This window comes from Pseudophryne corroboree, chromosome 9 (assembly GCF_028390025.1).
Source record: "Pseudophryne corroboree isolate aPseCor3 chromosome 9, aPseCor3.hap2, whole genome shotgun sequence".
In the NCBI taxonomy this organism is placed as follows: Eukaryota; Metazoa; Chordata; class Amphibia; order Anura; family Myobatrachidae; genus Pseudophryne; species Pseudophryne corroboree.
The window spans coordinates 425728835-425747541 of NC_086452.1; the positions used below are offsets into that span (position 1 = coordinate 425728835).

At 47.4% G+C, this 18707-nt stretch overlaps 1 protein-coding gene across 2 annotated transcripts in view; it reads right to left on the reverse strand.

The window, feature by feature from the left end:
• Window positions 1-18707, reverse strand: part of LOC134958390 (uncharacterized) — a 308066-nt gene that overhangs the window by 236151 nt on the left and 53208 nt on the right. For both annotated transcript variants that reach the window (XM_063940954.1, XM_063940953.1), the window contains exons 5-7: window positions 17957-18004; window positions 15581-15842; window positions 8411-8565 (exon numbers count right to left, since the gene is read on the reverse strand). In XM_063940954.1, coding sequence (XP_063797024.1) covers window positions 8411-8565; window positions 15581-15842; window positions 17957-18004 — 465 coding nt within the window. The remainder of the gene's footprint in view (window positions 1-8410; window positions 8566-15580; window positions 15843-17956; window positions 18005-18707) is intronic.

Sequence of the window (18707 nt, forward strand, 5' to 3'; positions counted from 1 at the left end):
CAGCCCCCCCATCCGCAGCCCATTGGATGGGGGGGGACAGCCTCGGGCTTCACCCCTGGCCCTTGGGTGGCTGGGGGGGGGACCCCTTGATTGAAGGGGTCCCCACTCCCCCAGGGTACCCCGGCCAGGGGTGACTAGTTGGATTTTTGATGCCACGGCCACAGGGCACTATATAAAAGTGACCCCCGACTGTGGCATTATCTGTCCAGCTAGTGGAGCCCGGTGCTGGTTTTAAAAATACGGGGGACCCCTACTCTTTTTGTCCCCCGTATTTTTGGAACCAGGACCAGGCGCAGAGCCCGATGCTGGTTGCTTAAATATGGGGGAACCCCTGTCATTTTTTCCCCCATATTTCTGCAACCAGGATCGGCTCAAAGAGCCCGAGGCTGGTTATGCTTAGGAGGGGGGACCCCACGCATTTTTTTTTGTGAAAAAATCAACTTTCCCACCCCTTCCCACTGATAGACATGCACGGATCTCATGGATCCCTGCATGCCTATGCAATCACGGCTCAAAAAAGCAGGTCTGCTTTTTTTTAGCACTTTTTTGCGATTTGTAATTTTTCACGGCAGTGTTTTCCTCTTTGGAGATTTGCACTTTTTAGTAAATGACCGAGTTCTACTAATTTGCTGGCGTTTTTTGACCGATGGTGTATTCATTCGTATTTTTTTACAACTACTTTCAAAAAAATACGAATGCCCTCATCTCTGCCGTGATTTGAGTTTAGTAAATTACCGAGATGACACTTTGAAGAAAAAACGGCATCTCGGTCAAAATCGGGACCTTAGTAAATTTACCCCTATGTGTACATGTATGTAATTATGTATATGTATAAGTATGTGATTATATGTGATGCACTTGCAGTCACAGGGAGAGTGGCCCGGCAGAGGATATCTCATTGCATGATGCAGGTCATCTTGAGAGACATAGACTGCTCAGTGAAACTTCAACAGGTGTCAGCCGGAAGCACTATACGCCTCCTCCTCCTCCTGGTCAGCAGACTCCAAGCCAGATCAGTGCAGCCAGGTACCGGGAAGTGGAAGAGCAGGTAGGAGATTGGGGGGGAGCACCCCCAGCGCAGAGCACTGATTCCCAGGACTCCGCAGGGTGGGTTAGTGGTGTAACACACAGCCACCATGTCACACTGCCTTTGCATCTCTCCAAACCGTGCTGCAGCTCTCCCTTTGTGACCTCTTCTTTCTGCATTCTGTTCTCTATATAGCTCTTTGCTCCCAGCTGTCTTTTCTCTTTGTTTCCTATTATTCCTGTTCTCTGACTGCTGTCTGTCACTTTCTATTTTCTGTCTCTACTTCTCATACACACACTCTCTGTACTATATTCTCCCTGGACTGTACTCTCCGGATTCAGTATGATTTGCCGATGGACGCGATGCCTGCTGTCAGTATACCGACAGCGGCATCCTGTCCATCAAAATACAGACAGTCCCCATTTAGCCCCCTAACCCTCACCTTTTCCCTACCCTTACCCTCCCCGCTTGGTGCCTAACCCTCCCTTCCCTGCTGCCTAAACCTAACCTTCCCTGGTAACTCACCCTAACCTTCCTATCCCTAAACCCTAACCCTCTTTTTAATAGCTAAACCTAACCCCCTCCCCACCCGCTGCGGGATGCAAAGGATTGGAATTCCGGGTGTCAGTATTTATATGACGGGGTCCCAAGTCATGTCTGAATTTCGACACTGGTGTTTCTGGTGCGGATGGGATTCCGGCGTCGGTATGCTGACTGCATCCCATCTGTCCTGTCTATATTGTCAGCCAATAATGCCATACAGCTTCCCCATCTCCCTGGTACCCCGATATTCTGCCCTATATCCCACTACTGTGACCTCCTCAGAATTGCATACACATACTATTGTCACAGAGCTATGCTACTCTGACCCTCACTATGCAGCCCTATATCTTACTACTGTTTCCTTACCCCACTGACCCTGCACCCACTGCTCCCACTACTGTGTCCTTACCCCACTGACCCTGCACCCACTGCTCCCACTACTGTGTCCTTACCCCACTGACCCTGCACCCACTGCTCCCACTACTGTGTTTTTACCCAAAGCCCTGCACTCTATACTGTTCCCTTACCCCCTATTTCAGCACCTACTACTATATACGTATCACCCTAAGCCTGCATCCAATACTGTGTCCTTACCCCACTAACCCTGCACCCACTAATCCTACTACTGTGACCTTACCCCTAACCCTGCATTCTATACTGTACCCTTACACCCTAACTCTGCACCCACTACTATATGCTTATCCCCCTAACGCCCTCCCTTGAGACTGCTCCACGTCTGTGATGCGCCATGCTGCATTGGTTGGGGGGGGGGGGGGTTTGTCAAAAGATAAAATGTTGCCTAGGGTACCAAATTGGTCAGGGTTGGCTCTGTGTGTATATGTATGTGTGTGTATGTTTGATTGTACTGTATGTGTGTAATGTATGTAGTGTGTGTGTGTGTGTGTGTGTGTGTGTGTGTGTGTGTATGACTGTGCAGCATAATGTGTGTCGGCATCACTGCTACAGGGGGCGTTACGCGTGCAAGCGTCACTATTACAGGGTGCTTTGCGTGTATAAGTGTCACTGTTACAGGGGCGTTACGTGTGTAAGCATCACTACTGCAGGGGGCATTACGTGTGTAAGTGCCACTACTACAGGGGCCATTGTGTATAAGCAGCACTACCACAGGGGGGCGTTACATGTGTAAGCGGCACAACTACAGGGAGCATTATGTGTAAAAGCATTATGTGCACTGTCCCTTTGTAAAGTATGGGAGGGCGCAAATGTATAGTTTGCAGGGGCCCTGCTCAGGCGCCTGCGCAGTAAGTAGACATCAACCGATTTGCATACAACCGCCGCTTTGTGCCCACATCTGAATTAGGCCTGGATGAACAAATGCTCAGATCAGCCAGCACATACTGTATGTATAGTCACCTCTTCCAGTGCGATTATCCGTAACATCCAAGGCAATGATCTAATGTTCTAATGGGATGCGGAATACGGGCAGACGGGATGCCAGCTGTCACTATACCAACAGCGGCATCCATCCGGCAGTGAGGCAGAAAGTCCCCTTGCTGGCTCGCTACACTCTCCATGCATCAGGCTCAGTGGCTTGCTTCACTCGCAACAGGTTGTATTCAAACTCGGTTGGTGCCATGGCGTGGCGTCAGTATTTCACTGGCTGTCGGGATTCAGGCGTCTGCTGAACACCGGGATCCCAACAGTCGGCATATTAACTGCATCCCGTTCTAATGTTATCTAATGGTTTTAAAAGTTATTGTGTACAGTAGTATTTTATCTAGCAAAGAAGAAGAATTTGGTGAGACATGCTTTATATATTCCTACAATGCATACAGACATATTGTACTATCGGTTTCTTTGGTACTGACCTTTGGCCTTTGGTCAGAGATGTGCACAATCTCGACAATGTATGCAGTACAGCGATTATTTGCACGCACAGAGGATTTATTTGCAAAGGGAGTGACACATAGTCAGCGTTTGGAGGGACTAGAAAAATGCTGGTGTGTTGGGACCGTTTTGTGGCTAGCTTCCCCTCTCCAGTTTTATATTGGTTGCTTTAATTAAAGGGCCCTACACACTAAAAGATTATCTGTCCAATCTGGCTGATTGGAAAGAAAATCTGGCAATGTCTGGGAGCAAATGGCAATTGACTATTTGCTCTCAAACATTGGAAAACAGACAAAAATGGACTTTAAGACAAATTGGGTAAGTTTGTTTCATTAAACCAATTTATCTGAACTGTTTTTGTCCATTTTCTTGATTATGGTAGCAAATTGTTGATTGTCATTTGCTCCCAGCCATTGCCAGATTTTCTTTCCAATCAGGCAGATTGGACAGATAATCTTTAAGTGTGTAGGGCCTTTAAGACTTGATCAAGTTTAAATATGTAAAGGCAGGTCTTTTATTACTTTTTATTGCCTTGTATCTACCCAATTGATGATATAGCACTACTGACTCAATGCTCCGCTGACCTTTTATGTTTATTTTATTTCAATTGTGAGCAATTTTTGCTCTTTATATACTGTTTTATGTATTTGTGTAATCAGGATTACGCCTGAATGCAGTTTGATTACTAATTGACACACCAGATTCAGCTTATGCAATTAGCTAGGTATAAATGGTGCAGCCCTCAGTAGCAAGGTATTCATCTTGAGGAAGTCTCCATTGCTAGGAGACGAAACGCGTTGACGCCCCTTTCTACGAGTTCAGTGCAGTGGATATCTGTTACTCCACAGACAGGCTCCTACCATCTCGGTCCTGATACTCCGTTTCTGTCCACACTGAAGCCAATTGACCTACAGGAATCATACCTCCGCGGTGAGGTAAAAGGTAGTTCAGTTACCTACGGCATTTCTACATCGGAATCCCGCTGCAGGCAGCTGGATACAAACGGATCTCCGCTGTGAGACCATTACAGCACCAGCCATCAGCGGCTTTGCCGTTTTATGCTGTTACCGCTAGCCGAACGGATCACGTCCCTTGCTGGGAAATTCCCTATACGTCACCATCTTATGGTCAACTGACGGCTACTTCAACGGAGAATAAGTATTTCAGCAAGTCTGTCCTCTAATTATGATTGTGGCATCAACTACAAATCTTTACATTCACCTCGTGCAAATGCATACAGGACTCTGCATTTAATCCCAGGAACCAGCACGGGGGTAATTCCTGAGGAACCTGGCCCTTACCTCAGAGGGTTGACCTTGTGTGTGTGCATCTGCATCAGTTTGCCACCTGAGCTGGACTGATCCTGCTGCCTCTTACCTGGTAGCAGCAGCTGCAGCACTTCCTATCAGCCCAGCTCATGCTGCTGTGGCTAGGAAGGGTGAGCAAGAGCCAGAGCCGTAACTAGACTTTTTGTGCCAGAGAGAGAATTGGTGACCCCCCTCCCACCATTTTTCCAATAGGGACATAAGGTTCACACCTCGTGGGAAAGGGCCATGACAAGATTGATCCCAGAGAAAGCACATGCTATGATGGTATACGTTTGATTTGCCGGCTGCCGGGATCCCAACAGTAAGGATACTGACGCCGGAATCCCGACATCTACCAATGCCAACAGCCGGAATACTGGTGCTACAGGACTATTCCCACTCGTGGGTGTCCATGACACCCATAGAGTGGGAATAGAACCTGTGGTGACCGCAGCAAGCCACCGAGCCCGTAGCGTGGCTAGTAGGTGGTTCATTCCCACATCCATAGAGTAGACAGAGGATTTTTCTACATCACCACCTACAGTAACTTGCCAACTGGATTATATTGTTTATTTTCTGTTGTGCTCATGTGAACTTATGTAAATTGGTAAAACCACAATACATTCAGGGTTAGAATGACCCAACACTGGTCTGACATTAAGTTGGAGCATGAGAATGGTAATACGGATAAACCAGTTGCAGCGCATTTTCTGCAAGCTGGTCATCAACTTACCGCCTTGACATATATGATAATAGACTAGGTGCCTCCACTGAAGACAGGTGGTAACAGGGGACTACTGAAAAAAGAGGCCAGATCGATACATCGTTTGGAAACCATGGCCCCAAAGGGCATGAACGAGTATAACCATCTTAATATATTTTTATGATAGTCTATTGGTCCCACTGGCAACTGCATGATTACTCTAACTGCAATTTTTTACTTTTTGATATGGTTTAGGCCAGGCATGTCCAAACTGCGGCCCTCCAACTGTTGTGAAACTACATATCCCAGCATGCACTGACACAGTTTTGCTGTCAGAGAATGCTAAAGCTGTGTCAGGGCATGCTGGGATGTGTAGTTTCTCAACAGCTGGAGGGCCGCAGTTTGGACATGCCTGGTTTAGGCATAGTGATCTTGCTGTGCCTCCAGGTATTTATTATTTATGTGATATGTGCTGGATGTGTTTGTAATGCATCTAATTTTATGTATTAATTGTATTTCACACTGTTTTTCCACAATGTATTTTTTGCGATGTGGTATCTGTTTTTTTATACTGGTCGCTGCCCGGGTGCCCTACTGTGCCTTTAAATCTATAGTAAAGTACTTTCTGAGCCTAGGAACGTATTTACCACTTCCTGTGGGCTAGAACTGGTTATCCATTTATTACCAGTGTTTTGAATGGGAATGGACATAGTATATGCATGTTTACCGGCACTTATAGAATTTTAACATAGAATTTGTCGGCAGATAAGAACCACTTGGCCCATCTAGTCTGCCCCTTATTTTTTTTTTTTTTTTATCACTAACCTTATTTGATCCTTATTTCTTTGTAAGGATATCCTTATGTCTATCCCATGCATGTTTAAATTGCTCTACTGTCTTAGCCTCTACCACCTCTGATGGGAGGCTATTCCACTTGTCCACTACCCTTTCTGTGAAATAATTTCCCCTGAACCTCCCCCGCTCCAGTCTCAGTGCATGTCCTTGTGTCCTATTGCTTCTCTTCATTTGGAGAATGTTTCCCTCCTGGACTTTGTTAAAACCCTTCATATATTTGAAAGTTTCTATCATGTCCCCCCTTTCCCTTCTCTACTCCAAACTATACATATTGAGATTTCTTAGTCTTTCTGGGTATGTTTTGTGATGTAGGCCATGCACCATTTTAGTTGCCCTCCTTTGTACAGTTTCTAATGTATTAATATCCTTTTGAAGATATGGCCTCACTTCCGCCGGTGGAACACAAACGTGGCTTACTTCCGGTTGTGGTGGAACGCAAACCGGAAGTATAGTGGCGCTCAACGCTTATTAGTGCTTTATAGCCTGGTTAACATGTATACAGGATTTAGAAGTCACTCCTGTTAGTCCTTGAGCTGTTGGCCATCTGTATTTTGTTATGAGCTGATAGATAGGAGTTATATCTGATGACTTAGTGAATGTACAGCAATTACCAGATTAGTCTGATCTTGGGTGGAGCTGGTTCTTTATTGGATAGGGTATAAAGGGTTTTCCAGGAGGGATTCCAGTATGCTTCTGTCTCTTCTACTGGTGGGATGTCTTGAGGAAGGCTGCGGTTTGCAGCCAAAACGTCGACCTGTATGTCTGCACTGGTAATGTGAGTAAATAAAAGCTCATTGGAGTCACTGATGAAAAAAAGTCCCTGGTGAGTGCACCTTTCTTATTGGAATGGATATTGGGGGTCATACCGAGTTGATCGCTCGCTAGCAACTTTTTGCAGCGCTGCGATCAGGTTAAAACTCAGCAAAACTACGCATGCGTATGTACCGCAATGCGCAGGTGCGTCGTACAGGTACAAAGAGGATCGGTGCTGGGCGATGGATTTAACGAAGAATCCATTTGCACGGCCGATTGCAAGGTGATTGACAGAAATAGGGCGTTTGTGGGTGTCAACTGACTGTTTTCAGGGAGTGTTTTGAGAAACGCAGGCGTGTCCAAGCATTTGCAGGGCGGGTGTCTGACTGCAATTAAGGGACCAAAAAGACTGAAGTGATCGTAAGGGCTGAGTAAGTCCAGAGCTACTCAGAGACTGCAAAAAAACTTTTTCGGCCTGCTCGGCTGCACACGCGTTGGCACACTTGCAAAGCGAAAATACACTCCCCCGTGGGCGGCGACTATGCGTTTGCACGGCTGCTAAAAGTAGCTAGCGAGCGATCAACTCGGAATGACCCCCATAGATCTGCTCAGCTGCAATGCTGATCATTTTTTCACAAAGTACAAGGTAAGCTTCAAATAGTTAGAATTCTCCAGCTTGGAATTATCTACCTTCCTACGTAAGGGCAGATAGCTCAATGAATAGACTGTCTAACTGCAATACCACAGGCAATGGGGTTGAATCCCGAGTAGATCAGCATCTTGAAATGTAATAAAGGACAGTGTGACTGAATAACAAAGAGCTCTCAAGTTAAATTCATGAATGTTGTATAGGTATTAATGATGGAAGGGGTGGGGGGTAGGAAACAGGGGCTTCATAAAGGCGGGAAACTGCAAGTTAAATGTGGTCACACCTCCCATGATTAGGCCACACCCCAGAAAGTACCTGACCCGGAGAGCAAGAATATGAGCAGAAACATATTTATTTATAACAATTCCTAACATCTAAAATAAAGTTGAGATACTGGCCAGGCTTTTTCACTTTATATCAGCTAAAATAGAAAAATGCCTGCATACCAAAAACATGCATATCACTGCCTAAAGGTATAGATAGGAATTAACATACTGTAGTCTAGATTTAAACCTCAATCAACTCACATAGGACTTTTATCAAAGATTGAAGAGAGATAAAGTACAAACCAATCAGCATGTGTCATTTTACAGGATGTGCTTGAAGAATGACAGAGAGGAGCTGACTGTTTGCCACTTTATCTCTCTCCACTTTATCTCTATCCAAGCTTTGATAAATCTCCACCATATTCTTCCCAGGTTTATATGTAATGGTCTTCTCCTTACCTGATGCAACCTCAGGAACACCAAACACTTGAACTTGACACAAGGACAGGGACGCATTCCTGCCTGGGATAGCAATAGTCAGCAGCTGTCCTGGCATACCGTAGCAGGAAAAGGCACGCGTTTCTCCGACACCCATTTGAGGTACAGTTCCACAGCTACGGATCAACAGGACAAAAAAAGGGCAATTGAGGGAATATTGCTGATCCATCATTTATTTGGGATGTAGTCATAATGTGACATTTACAATCTCAGGGGTTAGGAATAGTCATACTGTACTTACTGCTGGAAGAGCTGCAGAATGCGCCGGTTGTCATCAAGAAATTATTAGAAACATATCCCCTGTACCAGGTAAGTCACCACTAGACATGTCAACTTTTCAGCAGTGTCGACATGATAAATGCAACATGGCCAGGTCAGCATTCTAAGCATGTCCACATTCTCACGTAATGTCCAAATGTGCGCTGTTTCTATTTAAAATATAGGGGGTAGGAGCTACAAAATGAGGACTGCTATGGGTGAGGGGTGATGGTGCTGGGAAAGGGGTGCAGGGTCAGAGGCGGAACTAGCGGCGGTGCTAGGGGGCACCATCCAAAATCTTGCCTAAGGCATCATATAGGTTAGGGCCTGTCACAATCCTGACGCGGCAATTCTCCAGATACGCCAATCTGAGAATGCTGCCCGTGACACCTTACTGATTACCTCAGTGTGTGTGGTTACCTCAGTGTGTGTGGTAAATCCACGCGGCAACTGCCACCAGCAGAAGTACCAGTTGCTGCACCAGCCAGGCTAAGCGACTTTTGAGCTTTTGCTCTTACCCACACACAGTTATTAATACGTGAAAATTAGGTAACCTGACTTCTCTAAGCTTTGGGTTTGGAAAACACAAATTCCAGAAATAAGATTAAGAATTTGTAATCCAAGTAAAAACGTTGAAGTTTATTGTTACAGAAAAAAGAAAGTTACAAGAATATAATACTTGGAAAGTCACACACGTAAATACAATTTCAACTAAAATAAAAAAATAGGGCAATAAACAAAACAAACTAATCCAGTCTCTTTGGATTCAATAGTTATGGGATGAGGCCTCCCGTTGATGGTTTATGGAACATCTGTATCCTAAAATAACCTTGTGCAGAATGAACACCTTCCAGCTTGTGTTCCTCATATTTAAAACCCAGGCTGCATTCCCCTCCAGCCCACCCCTTTAGGATTTCTTTTAACCCTTTCAAAGCCAGAGTGAATTGAGTATCAGCTTATACTGTGATGTCTCGTAGAAATACTAGCAGGCCAAATTGCCTTATCTTTTAATTGTTTGTGTGAAGCTCTGAGCTAGGGCTTACAACTGCAGAATTAAGGCCTGGATAAATATCCTTTACAAACTGGTCATGAAAGGCTTAACACCTTTCTGGCCATAGCTCTGGATCTGGGGTATTTAAACTAGCTCTGATCAGGAAGAATTTCACACCTGAGTATCCAGTGTGTCTCTGACGTTCCCGTGGCTATAATGAAATACTAGCAGATCATTTAAGCTTCTACCATATGACAGATGACTGTTATCATACACTGGTACATTGATATATCAAATCGTACAGAATATTGACATCACATACATTGATATTAACAGGCCTATTCCTACTTGAAATTAGCCTGGATCATGACAGCCGGCTCTTAGTTTTAGTAACAATACCACAACACTTAGTTAATTGTAGGCTCCATGTTTATTATGTGTTATGTTTATTTTAATTATTTTGTAACTATTAGGAGTTAGTGTTATTAGCAATTCTGTCCAATAGCATCAATAATGATTAAATGTAGGATTGTGAAGTGTGTGAGGAAACCCAGAGTCCAGGGGGAAACCTGCACAAACTCATGCAAACTCCACACAGATTGCCCATTATCAGAAATTTCCGGTGTCAGTATTCAGACTGCTGGTACCCTGAATGCCGGAATGCTCTGCAGATCCCGGTACAAAATGGGTTTATTCACCTATATGCCAAGTTTTACGCATCTAAGTGATGCACTGCCCCTACCTGCACACTTGGTTACATAGCAGTCATCAATATGTGCCAGCCCTGTCCTTGGTACAAGAGAGTTGCCTGGATAAAGACACATAATTCTGTGTTGCCCGCAGTTTCGTGGACATGCCTTTCCTAAACTTAGCTCATATTTTCCTACCCTTCCAGAACAGTCGGGAGGATCCTGAAAATCACGTGGTTCTCCTGGGCCACCTGGAAGAGTGGGCAAGTCTCCCAGGGACTGGAGCCATCGGGTCATGGTGGTCAATGACATATTGCACCCCCTTCCCCCACACACACTTCACAATGCCAGTAACTGTGGCGTGGGGCAACAATGATGGAATTCAATTGCATTGTCACACCCCCAGACCTGCCTTCCTCCACAGCCAAGGGTGTAGTGAGGGTGGCTCCAGTGGAGCGCGAGCTCCAGTGGCCAAAAAAGCTAGAGAGCGTTCCACTGCCTGCCCACACCCTCTTACTGACGCTATACCGCAGGCCGCTGTTCAGGCCGCTGCAGAGCAGGAGGAAGAGAAGCAGTGTCTTGGAGACTAGGTAGGGAGCAGGGCAGGCCAGAGGCAACAGCAGGTGACACTAGGCGGGATGTATTAAGATACATCACCGCCCCTCGCCGGTTACCGCAGCGATATTGATCGCATATGTACTAACATATGCGATCAACATCGCGATGCGGTGACGGAGCCCCCCCCCCCGCGATACCTGTTAGGTGGTCTGTGGGGGGTCTCCGTCACCTCCCAGGGGTCCCCACACTGGCTAGACGCTGGGAAGCAGCAGCAGACTGCCCCCAGCGCCTCCTCCTCCCCCCTGCAGCCGGAAAGTCGTCCGGCTGCGTTGCTAGGGGAAGGAGGAGACTACCTTCCGGGTCCAGGGCAGCCTGGAGGAATTTAAGCCGGGGGGGGGGAGGCGTCTGCGGCGGTGTCGGCGGGTTGCGGCGGTCGGCGATAAGAAGCCCATAGGCTTCTATAGGGTATCGCCATCCAGAGATGGCGATACCCTGGATGCCGAAAACGCTGCGGTAGTGTGTTAGTAAATATGAAAATGCCATAAAACCCCCCGTTTTACCGCAATTTTGCTTTAGTACATCCCGCCCACTGACAGTTAGCACATGCCGGAGCTCTGCCCGCCCTCTTTATATAATACACAAGGTGGGAAGCTGCTCAATCAGATTGTAATGTCACTCAGGTGCTAAAAGGGGAGGGGTAATTCTGTGTAGGAAAAAAAACTGTGTTCCCTAATGCACACCGAGTGAATAATATTACTATATAATAATCAGATAATACGGAGATCTTAGTTGCGTATATCTGCAGATATAGGGTTAAGCCCCCAGGCCGATCGACAAGGCTTCTCCGTCACTGGGGGTCCCTAATACTAGGTATGGGCCTGGGGCGCAGGACCCCACAATGTCGGTACAGGTCGGCCACCCCAGGTCAGCACACAGGTGAAAATTAATAGGGGTTAATAAGAAGCACAGAAGTGCTATGTAAGTGGTGTGATTAAAATAATATATACAAAGTGATAGGAAAAATAATAAGTGTTAATAAAGTGTTAGGGTGTGCCGACCTGCAGCAGTACCGTAATTATTTATGGGGTGGGTGTGGGGTGCAGTGGCCCCTGTGTCGGTGTGGGTGGGCTGCTGCAGGTCGGCACACCCTAACACTTTATTAACACATTATTTTTCCTATCACTTTGTATATATTATTTTAATCACACCACTTACATAGCACTTCTGTGCTTCTTATAAACCCCTATTAATTTTCACCTGTGTGCTGACCTGGGGTGGCCGACCTGTACCGACATTGTGGGGTCCTGCGCCCCAGGCCCATACCTAGTATTAGGGACCCCCAGTGACGGAGAAGCCTTGTCGATCGGCCTGGGGGCTTAACCCTATATCTGCAGATATACGCAACTAAGATCTCCGTATTATCTGATTATTATATAGTAATATTATTCACTCGGTGTGCATTAGGGAACACAGTTTTTTCGCCCTCTTTATATGTCTCACTGTCTGCAGGGTTACTTCTGTCCTGCTTCTCCACTCTCTGCTGCAGCACCTCTCTCTTTCCTGGAAGCTGCAGCACATATCTCTTCTTCAGATGCTGCAGCCGCTCTATCTGCTCTAGCTGCTGCGACACCTATTTCTGCCCCGGTTTCTGCAGAGCCTCTCTCTGCCCCTGCTGCTGCAGCACTTTGCTCTACTTTGATGCTGCAGCACTTCTCTCTGCTACAGCTGCTGCTGCTGCTGCAGCACCTCTCTCTGCAGAAGCTGCACCAGTACCTCTTTCTGTCTAGGCTGCTGCAGCACCTCTCTCTGCCCCTGCTGCTGCAGCACTTCTCTCTACATTGATGCTGCAGCACCTCTCTCTGCTCCAGCTGCTGCTGTAACATCTCTCTCTGCATTAGAAGCAGCAGCACGCCACTCTGCCCCTCAGGCTGCTGCAGCACATCTCTCTGCCCCTCAGGCTGCTGCAGCACAGCTCTCTCTGCCCCTCAGGCTGCTGTGGCACAGCTCTCTCTGCCCCTCAGGCTACTGTGGCACAGCTCTCTCTGCCCCTCAGGCTGCTGCGGCACAGCTCTCTCTGCCCCTGAGGCTGCTGCGGCACAGCTCTCTCTGCCCCTGAGGCTGCAGTGGTACAGCTCTCTCTGCCCCTGAGGCTGCAGTGGTACAGCTCTCTCTGCCCCTCAGGCTGCTGTGGTACAGCTCTCTCTGCCCCTCAGGCTGCTGCGGCACAGCTCTCTCTGCCCCTCAGGCTGCTGCGGCACAGCTCTCTCTGCCCCTCAGGCTGCTGCGGCACAGCTCTCTCTGCCCCTCAGGCTGCTGCGCACAGCTCTCTCTGCCCCTCAGGCTGCTGCGCACAGCTCTCTCTGCCCCTCAGGCTGCTGCGGCACAGCTCTCTCTGCCCCTCAGGCTGCTGTAGTACAGCTCTCTCTGCCCCTCAGGCTGCTGCGGCACAGCTCTCTCTGCCCCTCAGGCTGCTGCGGCACAGCTCTCTCTGCCCCTCAGGCTGCTGCGCACAGCTCTCTCTGCCCCTCAGGCTGCTGCGGCACAGCGCTTTCTCTTTCTGCCCCTCAGGCAATTCTGGGACATTATTTTCATTGAAGCATAGTGGGATTATCAGTCCTGGGATGGCAGTTCTAGGATATCATTTTCAATGAGGCATTGGGTGATTATCAAATTGGGGGGGGGGCATATTTGGTGAATTATTTTCATTGATAGTTTGGGGGGGGGGTTCAGGTCTGTAGGGGGGTCACATTTGGGGCACTATTTTATTGAGGCATTTGGAGATGATCAGATCTGGGGTGAGGTCAGTTTTGGGGCATTATATTCATTCAGAGATTGGGGGGTTATCAGGTTTGTGGCAGGGTCACATTTGGGGCATTATTTTCATTGAGGACTTAGGGTTTGCAAGTTCCGGTCAGTCGTGGCATATATAGTGTTTTAAATGTATTTGAATGAAACAAGTAAATAGTTCAATACAGCTACTTCCAAAGCGGCTCTACCATGGTGTAATGTGTAAAAGGGTTCTACTGTGTGGTGTAACATGAATAACGGACACTGCTGTGTGGTATAATGTGAATAATGGACACTACTGTATGGTGTAATGTGAATAACGGACACTGAGTGGTGTAATGTGAATAACGGACACTACTGTGTGGTGTAATGTGAATAACGGACACTACTGTGTGGTGTAATGTGAATAACGGACACTACTGTGTGGTGTAATGTGAATAACGGACACTACTGTGCGGTGTAATGTGAATTGGTACTATTCTGTGGCCACGCACCTTCCCAAAGAAGCCATTTTTTAATTTATTGTTACCAGTTATCTGTATAGCGCACACGTATTCCGCAGCACTTTACAGAGAATATTTCACCATTCACTTCAGTCCCTGCCCCATGGGAGCTAACAATCTAAAGGGGTCATTCAGACCCGATCGCACGCTATTTTTTTTCAGCGGTGCGATCAGGTCTGAACTGCGCATGCGTATGCTACGCAATGCTAAGGCGCGTAGGCCGCCGGCGACGGGGATCGCCGGACACTGACGGCTTTAACGAAGAAAGTGATTGCAGCGGCGATCGCAAAAAGATTGACAGGAAGAGGCCATTTGTGGGTGTCAACTGACCGTTTCTAGGGAGTGTACAGAAAAACACAGGCGTGCACAGCCGTTTTGGAGGGAGGATTCCTGACGTCAGCTTCAGGCCGGATCATCGCAGTGGCTGAGTAAGTCCTGAGCTGTGCAGAGACTGCCCAAACCTGCACAGCGATTACCCCCTCCTCCTGTAGGCGGCAACTACCTGATCGCAGCACTGCAAAAAACCGCCTGTGATTAGGTCTGAATCACCCCCTAAATTCCTTACCACACATACAACAAATTGGGAGCCAATTAACCTACCAGTATATTTTGTACTGTGGGGAGGGGGGCACCAAAACATACCCTTGCTCCAGGCCATAGTTGCCGACTTCTGGGCTGCCCTCTCCGGGAGAGAGCAGCCCGTCGGCTCAGCAGGGGGGGCGGGCAGTGAGGTGACGTGACAGGGGGGCGGGCCAGAGGCGGAACGGAGGCGGGCCAGATGTGGAATGGGGCGTGGCTTCTGGACCCATCATTTAAGCCCCTCCGCTGTGTAATGCCACTATTACCGGCATTATAAAGCAGGGGGCGTGGTTACGATGACGCAATTCAACAAGAATCGTGTCATCGCCTGCCCGGACCGCCAACTTTACTCGTTAAGTGGGCGGCGGGCAGGGGGTGACCCGCGGATATCGGGAGACTTGCCTGCTCTTCCGGGGGACCGGGAGGGTCACCCGTTTTTCGGGAGCCTCCCGGCTATTCCGGGAGGGTAGGCAAGTATGCTCCATGGCACCTAGCTAAACCTCTGTCCACAGCATCACCCACCCGCCCCTTTCCGCACTGGCCTGGGATTTCCTCCTAGAGGGTACAGTTAGAAGGTCGGCAAGTTAAGTATGACTTAGAATTAATTGTTGCCACCCAGTAATGCCCATTCAGCTTAAAGTGGAGATGTGACTGATTTGTGCATGCTCAGCTATGGAGCATATGCAGCGCTAAAACATTAAGCAGCAATATCTGTTTGCAAATTAAACTGCCAGCTATGTTTATGTGTGTATGTTATTATAGTCACCTGGGGTTGTGCCTCCAGTCTGCATTGTTTCCTATGTGAATCTCTGCTCCACTGAGATTATAGGAACAGCACTCCCTTCTGTTGGTAATAGCAACACTGAAGATACTGTGGTTTGTCCTTAAATCCAGCGTCCACCGTGGTTCGTATTCCTCTTCTGTTAGCGTACACTGAGACGATAGTTGCCCGTCTGTTGCATAGTGTGATGCCGCCCGGTTTTTGGTGCTGGACTGAGACGTTTTTCCTCCTGATGCCACATTGTACGCTAAAGCATAATATTTCATAATACGTTAACAACATAAATAGATTCAGCAGCTTCAGTTTCTAAGGTTTAGATTTTTTTTTTTTATTATTTATTGATGATCACTAAGGGGTATATTCAACTAAATTATTAAGTGCCAGCAGGGCTGCAGAGAGCTTGGCTGGGCCCAGGTACTGAAGGGGGCGTGGCCTAAACACATGAATAAACTACCATTTAGGTACCGTGCGACCCTTAGCCAGTGTGCTCAGCTGGGGAGATAGGCTGCTGCCGGCTGACAGGTGAGAAGCGGGGTGGCAGGCGCTTCCAACAAGCCACGGCAATGGCAAAATTTAGCACATCTACGATCAGGCACACTGACATGCGGGGGGATGTCCACCCCGCATGTCAGGCACGACCCCCCCCCCCGCACAAGTACAAAAGCATTGCACAGTGGCGATGCTTTTGTATTTGAAGAGTAGCTGGCAGCGCAGCTCCTGCACGCTGACAGGGAGCTACCCGTTGCTGTGCTGGTTGCAGCAGCTGCGTGTGATGTCACGCAGCCACCACGGCCCATCCCCCACGCGATTTGGGCACACCTGCGTTGCCCGGACAACACCCCTAAAAGGCGGCCAAATGCTGCCAGCCCGCCTCCTCACGCCCAGAGACCGCCTCTGTTTGTCAATTAGCTGTCTGGCATGCGCTGGTGCACTGCGGCGCTGGCGCATGCGCATTTCAGACCTGATCGGCTGCTGTGCGAAAATGCACAGCACCGATCAGGTCTGAATTAGGACCTTAATTCTTTCCATGCTTGAGCCCAGATTATTAAATCAAAGTGACTACAGTAATCATTTGTACTTTAGCGTGGATATCCTTAAAATCTGGACTGTGAGGGTGCCCTGAGGACCATCTACGGAAAACACTGCTTTATTTATATGGTGGCAACATATTTATGAGTGTTCCATATTAATGGATAAACCTTGAATCTATGTTGTGTATATATATGAACAAACAAATACAGTATAAGAAAAGTGAAAGAGTTGTGTTTACAACTTTACAAATGAAGGATACTGCCTGCTTAGTAAAATGTCTGCCTGGATTTTTATGTTACCTCAGTTTTGCTATATCATTAAGCGGGTTACGGTCATTAGATCGACACCACTATTGGTCGACATGCATTAGTTCGACAGGGTCGCTAGGTTGACATGGTTATTTTGTCGACAGTTCAATATGTCGACATGAGTTTTTACATTTTTTTTCAATTTTTGGACTTTTTCATACTTTACGATCCACGTGGACTACGATTGAGAATAGTAACCTGTGCTGAGTGACCCTGTTGACCTAGTGCATGTCGACCAATAATGGTCAACCTAATGACTGTCGACCAAAGTTGTGTCGACCCAATGACCCATACCCCATTAAACAGCAGTATATGCAGTAGTTCTGCCATAAGGCAGAAGAACGTGCCATCATAACACTGTGAAAATCATGTTACTATCAGATAGGAAATAGGAATAAAGCTTGATGGACCTTATAATACAAATGTGGATTTCCAAACAAAATAAATGTTTATTGTTAATGTTTAGCCTGCAGAATGGTAGTAAATAGCCTCACAACTAACGGTGCAACGATGAGAGATTCTTTGTATTGCACAGTCCTTACTTCATACTTGCCTACCTGACCCTCTCCATGAGGGAGATAATGCTCTGTTCCTGGACTTTCCTGGTAATGTATGATTGCCATCACCTGTGGTGAAACCCCTTTCTTATCAATTACCTAGCTCACCACAGGTGATGGCAATCATACATTACCAGGAAAGTCCAGGAACAGAACATTTTCTCCCTCACGGACAGGGTCAGGTAGGCAAGTATGCTTACTTACTGGAAAGATCTATACCAGGCATTCCCAACCACGGTCCTCAAGGCACACTAACAGAGCAGGTATTAGTGATATCCAGGCTTCAGCACAGGTGACTTAATTAGTTGCTCAGTTATTCTGATTTAACCATCTGTGCTGCAGCCTGGATATCACTAAAACCTGCACTGTTGGTGTGCCTTGAGGAGCGTGGTTGGGAATGCCTGCTCTATACTGTATGTCACCTGAGTTTTACATGTACAAAACATGTGGACACTTATCATTACCTGCCGCTGAATGTTTTTCAATGGCTTTTATTTCAGACGCCCAAAGTCCTGTGACAAAAGATAATTAAACCATGTTACTCATGCTTAACTGGGGAAAACCACATTGGGCCTAATTCAGAGTTGATTGCAGCAGCAAATTTGTTAGCAGTTGCCCTCCTGCAGTGCACATGGGCCCTCATTCCGAGTTGTTCGCTCGCTAGCTGCTTTTAGCAGCAGTGCAAACACTAAGCCGCCGCCCTCTGGGAGTGTATCTTAGCTTAGCAGAAGTGCGAACGAAAGGATCACAGCGCGGCTACAAAAAAAGATTGTGCAGTTTCTGAGCAGCTCCAGACCTACTTTTAGCTTGCGATCACTACAGACTATTTAGTTCCTGTTTTGACGTCACAAACACGCCCTGTGTTCGGCCAGCCACGCCTATGTTTCTCCAGCCACGCCTGCGTTTTTCTCTGGCAAGCCTGCGTTTTTTCACTCACTCCCTGAAAACGGTCAGTTGACACCCATAAACACCCACTTCCTGTCAATCACTCTGTGGTCAGCAGTGCGACTGAAAAGCGTCGCTAGACCTTGTGTAAAACTGCATCAGCTTTTGTGAAAGTACGAGGCGCGTGCACAGTGCGCCCCATACGCATGCACAGAATTGCTGTTTTTTTGCCTGATCGCTGCACTGCGAACGAAAGCAGCTAGCGAACAACTCGGAATGACCACCATAGTTTTGCCCAACTGCTAACAAATTTGCTGCTTCGATCAACTC